General features: G+C 39.8%; 1 protein-coding gene across 4 annotated transcripts in view; it reads left to right on the forward strand.

The window, feature by feature from the left end:
• LOC128741691 (signal-induced proliferation-associated 1-like protein 1) overlaps positions 1-13,857 on the forward strand; it is a 118,158-nt gene that overhangs the window by 39,333 nt on the left and 64,968 nt on the right. For 2 of the 4 annotated variants that reach the window (XM_053837656.1, XM_053837658.1), the window contains one exon: positions 13,730-13,761. The exons of the other annotated variants lie outside the window; for them this stretch is intronic. In XM_053837656.1, the coding sequence (XP_053693631.1) occupies positions 13,732-13,761 (30 nt within the window). In that variant the 5' untranslated portion in view covers positions 13,730-13,731. Of the gene's footprint in view, positions 1-13,729; positions 13,762-13,857 lie in introns of those variants that run through there. 4 annotated transcript variants of the gene reach the window in all.

The raw sequence follows: 13,857 nt of genomic DNA on the forward strand, positions 1-13,857 counted from the left end.
GCAACCGGATGGAGGAAATATAAATTTATTCCGCCTGCAGAGACAAATGTGCGATGACTTCTGATGCGGGTACGGGCTTCGAAGAAGTCACAGTGCGAAATGATGAGACATCTTTTGCGAAAAGAGGCGTTACGGACCTACCCAATTGACAGATTAAAGAGCCCGTCTTCTGATGATGCAACCAAGTGTCACTGAAAGAACTTTGAGAATAATATTTTTTTAACACTGTTAATTTTTCGCTATTCCTATAAATATTAAATTGCTTTTATAAACACAATATCTAATGTGTTGTTGTTTACGTTACCTACAGCTAAACAGCAAAATTAAAAGCATTTTGCCTTAATCCGGTTGCATTCTATTTCCTGGCCGGAGGGATTGATGAAGTAAAATTAGAATCCAGACCTATCTAAGCATAGATTTTCCAACGTTGGGTCTGCAAAGTCATCGTCATTATTGTTGTAGCGGCTGAACAGTAGCCGAGCCAACCAACGCGCGCGTTGGGATTAATTGGTTTAAAATTACCAGCTGTATTTTGAACAAACCTAAAAAGGTTATTTCCATACATGATTCTAATCGCTCCGAACGGCGCAGAAAATAGCGCATTAAAAGCCGGCTACACATTGTTTACAGTACATTTGCCCATGCATACGATCCGGTCACCGCTCGCATGTTGCTCGCAGTTTTGTAGGGTTTATGGCATTGCGGGGCCTCAAACAAATGTACTTCCTGTTTCTGGTGTGTGGGCCACAAATACAATATTGCGCTCGGCACGGCGCGCCGTGGCGGTAGGATAAAAAGCTGTCCAAATGATTGCCTGCCCGCTCGTTGGCGCAGCGTATAGAGGCGGGTGTTTAAGCTGGTCGGATTTCAGGGCCGGCGAAAGTTGCCACAAAGAACGGCTTTAATTGAGCTGTGCTTCAACACCAGCACCATCAGATCGGCAGATTGCAGCGCGACACTACGCCAGGTTTGGCAAGTGTGTCAAAAGTGAACGAGAACTGATTTTTTGGAGTTTTTTTCACTAACGTGGCACACACAAGCAGGTCTGTTATTATACGAACTGACGGTCGTGACCAGATTGGGAGATACGAAAATGATTCATGCATGAGTAAGTTGGCAGTCATAACAATACCAAACTTTCATTTGTGTTTTTTTCGACATTCGAAATGTGTGCCCTATGCGTGTTATTGACATGCAGGCAATTTAAAAATCACATTTGAAACAAAAAAAATCTATAAAAAAAGATTACATTTTAAATTTCCTACGAATATGATACTATATTTGATCTCTGCAACCTTAAAAACAAAAAAATACCGAGATAAGATAAAAAACAACAAACACAACCCCCTGTGTGGACCTTTTTCTACAAATATTTGCTCTGATCTCAGCACGTTGTACATACATCTTTCGCTGCAGCCGCCCCAGAATCCCGCCCCGACCTGCGGTTAGCTTCTTCGAATTCTTCCAATGGACTTAGCAAATAGTTGCGCGTCTGTTCGTCTGCTTGTCTCGGCGGCAATGACAGTTTCAATTGCCCATCCTAATTTGGGACTGGTGAATTTCTCGGAATTCTTTCCACCGTTGGTGCGTTTGATACTGCGCAGCCGAGAACACAGTAAATCCACACCCTTGCTGGGAGTTAACTCACGACACAGTCGACTTAGCAAACGGCGAAGACGAATTAAAGTAATTAATTTATTGTCGGGGACTTGTACCTACGCCCGAACGAGTTTGTTTTCTTCCGTGCTGCAGTTTACAGCACTCTTTCCTAGAAGTGGCCCGCGATTATCCTCTAATTCTAGTTGGTGCTTCCGCGAGATCAAGGAGACGATGATAGGTGGCACGATAATTATGAAAAATGAAGATAAAAATCTTGTAACTTTATATGTGTTGAACTAGTTGCTGGAAATGGCTTCCCAACCGGTGCCAAGTTGGCACCGAGCCAAAGAAAAAAAGGGGCCTCTTGTAAACTATTCCACAGCTATTAATTTAATATTTTACAGGATAGATTTCTCTAAAATAGCTTACATCCTTGAGTTCCCTGCATAAAACTGTATTAATACAATGTTAGAAAATGGAAAAAAGAGGAGATAGAAGCAACTCAAAATTAAGACAATTAAAAAAAGTTGCAGCAATATATGCTGTTACGTAACTTGAATTTCCGAATCACTGTTATCTTCAATTGTGTTAGTTCGTCCAGCTATAAGATTGTCACTAATTCCATAAAGAATATTTTATAACTCGGAATAAGAAAAACCTTACTATTTTAGCAACAATATCTGAGCCTTACTAAACATCGCAACATCACTATTGAATAAGCGCAACTGATGTTTTCACCATTCCACCTTCATGTTTTAACTGCTTCTCAATACCAGTCTCGTTCCTAACGCCAGGGAATACATAAACTAATCATAATTTGCTGTTGGACAGTCTTGTTTTGGGAGTCTTTTGAGACTCCTTCCCCAAGTATCAATTCTAAAGCCACTTGGTTTTACATTTTATAAATTTTACTAGCTGACCCGACAAACTTCGTATTGCCACAAATTAAACTGTGTTGTACATAAATCGTGAATATCGGATGACCTTTGTCACTTTGACAATATTGAGTTTTGCAAGTTTCTGGGTGTTTTAATATACAAATTTTCCTCACAGTAAAGTAGAAAACAACTCCCCCCATTGCTTAGCCTGATAAAATAAAGCGGATAGCATTTAAATATTCGCTATCATTACAAACCATTTCGCCGAATACCATTTTGCGGAACACCAATTCTCGGTTGACGAGATAGAGCGATTAAAACAGTAACACCCCGACCAATCTGATTTATTGCATCTTTTATTAAAAATACGAGAGTTCAACACCGAAATCATTTTTCTATGCGAGCCCATATTGCTATATTACAGTATTTTTTTTAGCTCGCAAACAAAAATTCATCAAGGCAAAGTGTTTTGCAAAAAGAAAATTATTATCAATCGGTTTTCCTGTCACAGGAAGCAACTAAAATGATTTTGTTAGCAATTGAGATTGACTAATTGAATATATTTATTTTGTTAAAACAACCAGTTTTCCGAAATTGCAAAATTTCGATGACGCATTGATTTATAAAGGATCACAATAAACTTTAATTCGCATATGCTGCAAACCAACGGAGGCTGCTGAGAACTTATTAATTACTAGTTGAGCCCGAATCTTACGATCCGGTCTGTTCAGAATTTAGAAAACTGCGGATACATTCCATTGGCCAGTGTTTGCGAAAATGTTTAATCTTTGTATTAGTTCTTTGAGTTCTTATATTGCATAATATAGCTCTAAAATGTTGTACATAAAAGAGTCATGGCCGGAAATTGATACAAATTGTTTTTATGGTCGTATTGGATTTAATTTAACTGAATAAAAACATCTGGCTGTTTACAACATTTATGTAGTCTGATTAGAGTAAAATGTTGCTTAGACAATTTTTGATCGTTTGCTATCATACTCATTTTTTTTAAATTTTTCGACTTGATCCGGTCTGATTTAACACCGACCATATTATATCGCGACAAGCAATCGAGTTGAGCAGGCGAGTCGAGTCAAGCAGTCGAGTCAAACAGTCAAGTCGAGCAGTCAAATCGAGCAGTCTAGTCGAGCAGGTGAATCAAGCTGTTCAGTCAAGCAGCCCGGTCGAGCAGTTTATTCTAGCAGTTGAGTCGAGTAGTCCAGTCAGTTGAGCAACTGAGGCGAGCAGTCGAGTCGAGTAGTTCAGTCGAGTAGTTGAATCGAGCAGTTAAGTGGAGCTGTCGAATCAAACAGAAATCAAGCAGTTAAACCGAGCAGTCTAGTCGAGCAGTTAAATCAAGCAGTCCAGCCGAGCAGTTTAATCGAGCAGTCCAATCGAGAAGTTGAGTCGAGCGTCGAATCGAACAGTCTAGTCGAGGAGATGAATCATGCTGTCCAGTCAAGCAGTCCAGTTGAGCAGTCGAATTGGACAGTCCAGTCGAGCAGTTCAATTGTGCAGTTAAGCCGAGCAGTCGGGTCGAGTAGTAAGTCAAGCAAATGTGTCAAGCAGTCGAATCGAGTAGTCCATTCGAGCAGTTAAATCGAGCTGTTCAGTCAAGCAGTCAAGTCCATCTGTCCAATCAAGCAGTTGAGTCAAGCAGTCGAATTGAACAGTTCAGTCGAGCACTTCAGTTAAGCAGTCCAGCCGAGCAATCAAATCGAGCAGTCTAATCGACCAGTCCAGTCCAGCAGTCTAGTCAACCAATTGAGCAATCGAGCAGTCCAGCAGTCAACCAGTGAGGTGACTGAGAATACAACCCATTGCTACGAAAGCATGACATCCTGTCAGGGACTTGTTTTTAGTTACCGATAAGTCTCTTATGACGTCCTGTCAGAGACCTGGTTTTCGGTACAGACATAAGCCTCTTGTATAAATAGATTCTATGGGATATTTTATTATTGACGCTACAAAACCAAATCGATCAGGATTATCTGACAGTAAAACTTTAACTTTTCTGCTCACGGATGTAGTTTAAAAGTTTCCTGACACCTAATCTTTTGAGACCTCTTTGAGTCTCTTTAGAGATATATTCGAAACTTTTTTGTTACAGTATACTCTTTTGAAATTGTTTTGCGGCTGTTATAAACATTTTTGACACTCCTTTTGTGACTCTTTTAAGATTTCAGATTCTTTTAAACCCCTTTCGGATTGTAATTAAGTAATCTTGAAACTTTTTTGAGACCTCAAGGTTCCTTTGCAACTCTTTGGAGACCCTTTTGAGATTCTTTTTAAAACTGTTTTGAAACTCATACGACAATCATTTAAGTGTTCTTCTTGAAGATGCTTCTTGAAGATGTTTTTGCCACATTTTGGAGACTCTTTTGAAATTCTTTTTAAGACTGTTTTGAAACTCCTTAAAGACTCTTTTGCGACTCTGTGGCGACTATTTTGAGATTCCTTTTAAACTGTTTTGAAACTCCGTTGACAATCCTTTGAGTCTTTTGAAACTTCTTGGATTCTTTTAGGATTCTTTAAAGATTCATTTGAGATTCTAGTGAAATTAACTCCATGATGACTTTTCTGCGACTCTTTGGACAGCCAGTTGAGATTATTTAAATATTCGTTTGAGATTCTATCGAAATTAACTAGAAACTCTTTTGAGACTTTTGACGTTCCTTTGCATCTCTTTTGAGGTTCTTTATAAGAAGGCTTTGGAACTCGTTTGACGACTTGAGATTCTTTTTAAGACTGTTTTGAAACCATTTAGACTGTTTCGTTCCACTGACAGATGTTGTGATTAGAATGAAAAAGTGATTGTCTAGTCGATCTGCCTCTTAAGCATGAAAGGAAATGTCATTAGGTCTTTTAGAAACAAGACAGCAAATCGATAGATTACGCCAAGATTACGCCCAAGTTTGGTGCCCTTCTTCTGATGCACGAGCACCTCAGTGATATGGATAATCATGTTGAAGAGCGCATCCAATAAAACTGTCTGGAAAGTGAAAATCTGAATTTTTTGCAAGACAACTTAATATTTACAAAAAACTAAAACCCAATAGTCGCTAAGTGATACTCCGCACCGTCTGTTTACCGTTAACAAATATAGCAGCAACTAACAAATTTTTGTACTTTACTGTCGACTTTGTTGCCAGTGCATTCATTTTCTCTTGAGTCGAAATTCATCTTTCATGTCTTCTGGCATTTTTACTGCTCCCAATTGTCTAAACGAATGACTTACAAAACATTCCTTTCTTCGAAACGGACCGCAGAAACAACACACTCACAGTTTTCTAAACAAACATGCAAGCCATAAATTAAAACAAATATTTCATACCATTATCATTCGGTCGATCATAGAGAGCTGCATGCAGGCGGGTTTCATCGCACATATGCCGATCTCGGTGCGCGGCCAAGCCTCTCGGAATGACACCAGCCCGTAAACACATCAACTCCTCGCGCACAGCGCTCTCTCGCTCAAATATCTTCGACTGTGGCCATCCGATGCCGGCACGGGACGGCACGGTCGCAGCTAGCCTAATTATGTCAAACTTATCTCTTGTAAGTCATCAATCTCGTTAACCGTACTAGCTACCACCAATTTATTACTATTTTTTTACCCAACACAATACGCGGTCTATACTCTCATCGCACGCCAAGATCGAGGTGATCCATCTCCGGCACTTGACACCCACTTCACGGTTTTCAGCACGCGGTAATCCGCCGAGCGGACCCGAAATCATCAAAGTGTTAGCAACTTTATTACAGCAAATCCCATTTTCGGATGAAATATGAGTTAGAGACAATTTGACCCATAGCGTTTCATTCGGCGGTGGAACCACTTCAAGTAAATCAGTTTTATTTGATTTCCAGCCGATTGTCCAACCGACCACGGCCGCGGTGGCGGCGGCGGTAACGTCACTCAGTGTGATGTAATTAAAATGCCCTTCGCTTTCCTTCTCTGCGTACTCTGCGCGTCAATCGACCATAATTCACTCCGTTTCCTCGAGTGACTTTACTCTACATACTGATAGAAGGAGTTATGCATATGATGATGCCGCGCTTATCAAAACAACGGTAGCGAGAAAGAAATGGCGTGCGTGGATGGAATGTGAAGTGAAAAGATTTCCCCGGTCTTAATTGAAGCCGGAAATGTTTAATTTAGATTCACTCACTGCAATGCATTGCTGGCTGGTTGGCTGGCTGGTTGGCAATTGGGCCGACTGGCGCTTTCAGTATGTGAACGTGAAGCATACATATATAGTTGGAAACTTAATTCGCAGAAGGATTTAATTCGGTTTGTCGGGACCGGCCGGATGGCCCTTGAAGGCGAAAAGTTCTTTGCACGAACGCACGAAGAGGTTAGGAATGAATTGGATTAGCAAGAAGTGCAAGCCGAAGCGTGGAAAGCGTGTTCGGAAACACAACTATTTTGTGGCTGCATTTCAAGCCAAAATTGATATTTATTCAATGTCGTCATATGAGTTATTCAAAAAACCTTAGGATTTAAAGCGACCAATTTGCAGCTCTTTGTATACCGAAGAAGTAAATGTGATAGATTTAAAAAGGCGAATGATCTACGAGATATGCTGTAATAATCATTCAAGATCCGGCCCGCGTTCCGTTGACTCTGAACCTGCAGCGCTATTTCCCAGTGCCGTCTTTGTCACCGTCTTTCGTAAAGTAAAGGATGACTCAAGCTGTGCCAATTTCATCATCGCCGACTCTACTATCATCATCATTACCATCATCATCATCATCATCTGCCTTCGTTATTACTATTATCGACATCAGCTAATCCACTAGTCAGAGGTACCTGTTAATGGAACCACCCAGCACCGGCAGTAGGCAGCAGTCGTGCAGTGACGCCACCCGCTGCCGTAGAGCGCACAAAACCAGGGTGGAATATAGATGATGTAGTTTTCATTGAAGCGCCCTCCTCTGTCTGACCTGCCTACCAGCCAGCCTGCCAGCCTGCCTGCAGTCCGACTCGCACTAATCAATAATTCACCATTTTCGAAAGCATCACTCAGAATTAGCATAATTCCGCGCAAGTACTTAATGATTCACGTTTTCATTTGCTACGAGTGAGCTCGTAGCCACATACAGTCATCCCAGTATTACGGGCTAGTTAAGCATGATGATGCTACAAAATTATTGGTAGAAACACAGATTTAAATAATTTACGGTTTATTTATAACTTAATTGGTTATAAATATATCATAATTTGATGTTCTGTAGGCAAACTTATTCCAAAATCACACACTTTTTTGCAAAACAACAAAATGTAAGCATGTTCCATTCCCAGTATTATGGGCCACTTTTAAACCTGGTCAGAATTATAGGTCAATGCTCCCAGTATTATGGGTCAGTAAAACAAAATTGGTTTTATTTGAAGAAAAGCGAGCGCGTGCGCGTGCATGTGTGTGTGTGTGTGTGTGTGTGTGTGTGTGTGTGTGTGTGTGTGTGTGTGTGTGTGTGTGTGTGTGTGTGTGTGTGTGTGTGTGTGTGTATGTGTGTGTGTGTATGTGTGTGTGTGCAGTTCTCGCGATTTAGTTTTAGCGACGGTATTCAGTGCTGTGTTCGAGTTTCAAGTAGATTGTCAAGTTCATTCAAATCACGCAGAGGGCTTCATCAGGGTGATGGTCTCCAGGATAGCACATAACAAACCAAGTATACAAACAACTACCCTGCAAAGTATTTTCCTCACATTCGGTAGGAATAAGACGACCAGGGGTGCAGCGAGCAAGATGGTTTGACTAGGTGGAGCGAGTCTGAGAAATTGGAGAGCATTGGCCTACAACCGAGTGCATTGAAAAAACTTTGTTCATCAAACTTTGTCTTAGAACGGCAAGCCACATAAGTAAAGTAAGTAAGTTCAAGAAGAAGAAAAGTATTTGGTCCTGACTTATTAGTTTTGGGTGGTTTCCAAAAATAACGCGGAACTGTACTGTACGGTAGATTGTGATCCTTTGCAACTTCAGGTTTTTTTCGGTTTGTCTTGTTAGATCAAGAGCATAATCAGGATCATGGAGCTTCGATCTTGATTTTCCTTGCACGTTTTTTAGTTTTACTGAGAAAAAAATTACAATTATAGTCAAAAACAGCGAAAACTGTTTATCTATATGCTTGACCCATAATACTGGGAAAAGTCAATTTTGCTCCCAGTATTATGGGCCATTGTTTAATTTCGTATATTAAAGCGGAAAATGCATTTTTCTAGGTGGTTTCACCGTAATTCTATGAATACATACCTATTCCCTCGATTTCCATCCATTTTACGCTCAGACACACAAATTTACGCCGTTATTCAGCTTATAATTCTCAACCGACTTTTTATAACAACCGCAAAAATAACAACAAATCGAAAGTCGATTGGAGCCAACTGACAACTATCGGAAAATTAAGAAAATTAACGCATTGGAACTGAGTGTATTACTGTCAACCATGCAGCAGAATGTTGCTGCTATCTATTGAACTCATACTCGATAGTTAAATATTAATTTGTTACGTGTAAAACTGACGTAAAGTATAGACTGGCCCATAATACTGGGTGGCCCATAATACTGGGGTGACTGTACATATAATAAAAACACTGTGTATACATAGGTCGTTCCAAGCGAGAGTCACGTTTCTCTTGCTTAAACCTGCGACGATATGGAATTATAATATCGGGCATGTCGGATCGCTTCCAGCTGCTTACGGTAAGAAGCAACCGTGATCGAGAATTGTGTTCCCTGCATCACACACTCCAATCCGATAACTTCAGCTGAAACTCCTAGCAGAAGAAGAAAAGAAAGTTATTTTAATCCCTTTAAGCCTCCGGAACACAACTGGAATTTTTGCAATCACCGCAAAATTAGTCATCAACTCTCCACTTCTGTGTGAGTTTGCTGATAATACGGCCCACTCTTCTGATAATATTTTCTGGACATTTAGACCGTCTTCATTGTTGGTTAGTTTTCAAATATTTTCATCGGTGGCGGGCGACGTGAGCAGAATTGCACACACCCTCGCGCGCGCCGGCCAACATGAAAGACCATTCGATAGGCTCTCGAAATTTTTTGAATAAAATTGACCAACAATCTAGCGTCTCTTGTTGGTGGGCAGTAGGTAATAATCGGCCGAAGGTTTTCCTCACGCATGCTTCTCGATGAGCGATGTAGCATAAATGAGAGAAGCCACAAGAAGCCTTGAGCGAATGACAAATACCCAGAGCTAAGCAATTATTTCGTAAAGTTATGATAGAAGGTTCGATCATGCATGATCGTGCAATCATACAGCACAAATTAATAAACCTTGCATAACCGAAGCAGGACCGAAAAATAATGCTTTCGTAAAATTTTTGCACAAAACAAATTTTTCTTCGGAATTACTCATTTGTTTTAATGCTTTCCTATACGTTTCTTGCTCTACAACTTTCTTGTGTTCAGTTTTCTACAAAATATCGTTTTATAGACTGTTTTCTTTTCTTAAATCTTGCTTATGGTTCTGGAAGTTTTCAAGCTGTTATGAAATTGAACTGCTAGAAATGCTGATTTTTGTTTATTTGCTGCACTGACGACAAACTTGAAGTGGATTTCCACGCTTCAAAGCGAAACTTTTGACATAGCAAAACATAATAAAATCAGAAACAATTTGTAAAAAAAAGAAAGAAAATTTTAAATGGGTTTTAACCTACAAGGCACTAGAGAGCAGTTCCTAAACATTGTTTTGTGAGATACAGACAATCTGGATGTCGAGAAATTCTGAGGGGGATGAAGAAATGACTTTAATGAAAAAACTTCCAAGCAAAAAAGTCTTGGAAAAAATCCAACATGTAGAATTTGTAAGAGAGAAACAAAAACGAAAAGAAAATTTTGACAGAAGGACCATTGCAATGGTAAGAGAAAAGTTACAAGAGTAAAAGGAAGGCTTTTATAAAAGTTATCGTACAGGTTGAGCCCAAAGGCCTGAAAATTTCCTAAAACTATGAATAAGGGCAGTGGTAATAAATCGATAAGAGAACAAAAATAATATTAAAAAACTTCAACATGATTAACGACGGTGCATGACCGATTGTCAGTTTTTTGGTCGTAGCTTAAGAACAATTGAAAAAAGTAATAATGCAATTAGAAATTGACAAAACAAACAAAAAATCCGAGCAATTATAAAATATTTTTGAGTGTTTTAGTAGAAATTCTGAATCAACCAGATAGTTAGTGGAAAATTCCGGTTTACTGTGGACAAAAATATAACAGCGCGGCGGTACTTTAAATGCAAAAACACTTGGGCATCAACCGACACAGTGTGGGTGTCTCAGTCGATATCAAACATATTAATTTAATTATTCTTCTGGTAGCCATGAGCATTATTTAAATTTTTTTCGGCCAGAGTTTCAATAATTAAAATAACTTATTAAGTGCCACTGAGAACAATTGTTCTCTGTGTTGGAGCCTTGTCTGTAGCCAAAACCAGGCCCCTGACAAGGCGCCATATTTTCGTGGTAAGAATCGCCCACGTTATGGAAAGACACAAACCAATTATACCAGATTACATTCAAGATTCGCTCTCAATTAGACGAGGAGACGCACGCGGGACCTACTAACAAGGTCGTGTGGCTCGGCCGTCACCCAAACCTGCAGTTTTGAGATCAGACAGCCGGGGATAACCCATCAACGCACCTCCTAGCTTGGCTACTCAATAGAGCATCACCAGGTAAGGCCACGTGAAGGCACTAGGTAGGGGCTTCGGATGGCTGGAGCTATATTGGACGCTGCCTCATTTGCCTTCCCCATTTCATACCCTCATCCAATTTATCATTCTTCTCACCAAAAACTCCTTCACTTTATAAACAATTTATGTTGAACCGCGAAAGAGTGAGAAACAAATAAAACAGACTCGATGTGGTATACGGCACTAAACGTGCCGCTTTGAAGGTCGACAACCACCTACTCGCTACTACCACACTACAGTTGATAGCCGTCTATCTTCTCTGTGGTAGAAGCAGAAGACAATCGTACAAAAGTAGTTACCGTTGGTGGGGGAGCGTATGTGTGCGTGTATGCAATGGTTAAGATGCAGGGACAAAATTAAATAACAGACAATCTAATATAAGGGTGCGACTGTAGTTTAATTGCAAAAAACACTTGGGTACCCTCCAAGAGAGTGTGGGTTGGAGTCCCACCTGCCATTGAACGAACCAAATATATTTTTGGCGCCATATCACAATTTCAAATTCAAAAAATTTCTGTTGGGTAGAAAATAAATGAAATTTTTCACCACCGATATTTTTTGAGAATTGCTGAAAAAAAATCCTTGCATTTTGATGAAGAAAAATTCGTTCTACGATGCATGCTTCAAGATTTCTGAATTTTAGAAATAGTCCATGCACTACGACCGTGTATAAAATTTCATAAAATTCTAAGACACTTTGGCTCGTACTGATAAATAAGAGAAAATTAAAAAAGACAGAATAATTCGAAGTATACAGAGAAGAGAAAGCGAGAGACAGAAAACAGAGAGAGCGAGTAATAGAAAAAAGCGAGATACAGAAAAAGCGAGAAACAGGAAAAAGAAACAAAAAAGGGAGAACGAGAGACAGATAAAAAGAGAACAAGAGATAGAAAAAGAGAGAACGAGAGACAGAAAAGAGAAATAACGAGAGACAGAAAAGAGACGCGATCGCAGGCAGTAGGAATCTCGGACACCACTAGAGGTTCTTTTGATGAAACCTAAGTTTTTGTTAGCTCTGGAAATGATCTCTGAATAAAAAACTGCGAATCTAGTAAGACTCTTTAATCAATTTTACTCCTTCAAGAGAGCAGCAGCCGATTTTGTAATTCCTTTGAATAACCGATTTCTTGCGTATAAAGGAAATTACACAACATTTCTGAACATTAATGACTAGTTGATTTCAGCAACACCAGTCCTAACCGCTGCAATTCCTGAAAGTCTTCTGTTGATTTAACTTTGATAAGGATCTTCAGATCATCATCAGATTGCAGGCATGAGGTATAAGTAGGCAAACATCATTAAAAATATTGAGAACAGTAGGGGTCCCAGGTTGCTTCTCTGGGGTACTCCCAAATTGTTAGTAAAGCTGTAGGAGCGAAACAAGCCCAGCTTAATATTTAGTTTGCGATTCACCAGATAGGATTTCAACCATCCTTCGAAATGTGAACAAGCGCCCAAGCGATTGATTTTAGCCAACAGTAGTTGGTGATTAACACGGTCGAAGGCTGCCTTAAGATTAGTGTACATTGTATTCCTTGATTACAATTGAAGGATTACCGCCAGGTTCAGCCGCTACGAAAAATTTCAATTTTCGAATGGCAGATAAAACGGCTTCCACAGGCTCTGAAATCAATAGCGTCACTAGGCCAAATTTATTTATTAAAATCTGAATTGAATAAAATAGCTGGGTAGAGTGTTAGACATGAACAACGAAAAAGAGAAATTAGATCATTTCTTACCTGGGGTTCAACCTGATAATATTTTCGCATGAAAATCAAAACAGGAGCTTCTTTCACGGAAAAATAGTCATAAGCTTGATCGCATTGTTGCCCGTTAGAGGGTTTATTCTGCGTTATCTTCCGTATTATAGTAGCGGTGCACATATGCAAAAATTTTCGGCTGTGTTCATTTTATTATCTATAACATTACCCATTACAAGTACCAGTAAACTGTAATCGGCGGCTTGTTTTTGGTTTGGCCTCTCTGCGTGCGTACCGCTAACGTTTGTGTATCATTTCCCACCTAGTTTCGCCGCTGAAGTGGCAACTGGACTGCCGAAAGTCATTTCAACTATACTAGTTTTTGGTGGATAGGAGGCGCTCTGGGTCTCTGGGTTCCCTTTATGCCACTGACTGACGAATGAATGATGATGCAATCAAACGGCTGGCTGACGATAACAAAGCGAGCAGGCCGGCGTGTGAAAATGGTAGCGATCAGAATCGGTGGACCTGGCGCGAAGATTGGTGCTTAATTGTTGCCAGTGGGCTTCCAGTGCAACGAGGGTTTTCTTTTGCTATCTTCAATTTACTCGGTAGACACTGACTAGGTGTTGGTTGCGTGTATTCATTAGTAACTGTTTCAATTCCGTAGAAGCTGGTTGGTTTGGTTTGGTTGGTTGGTTGGTATATCTTTTTTACGATCTGTACACGGGGCTCTTCTTCTATCTTAAGTAGGTTTATGATATTTAAATTACCGATTATAAGAAAGGCGCTCATTGAAAGCAAGGTGACTAATTTGTTATTTTCCGTTTCTTTTTACAGGTATGTTGAAGAATATTCTATCTATTCTAGCTGTAAGTATGTGTACATATTAAATTTAATTTGTGGGATCAAAGGATTTAATTTTTATGTTAAGACATTTGTGCGTTAATTGTTACCAACTGTTTGAT

Source organism: Sabethes cyaneus, chromosome 3 (genome assembly GCF_943734655.1).
Source record: "Sabethes cyaneus chromosome 3, idSabCyanKW18_F2, whole genome shotgun sequence".
Lineage (NCBI taxonomy): Eukaryota > Metazoa > Arthropoda > Insecta > Diptera > Culicidae > Sabethes > Sabethes cyaneus.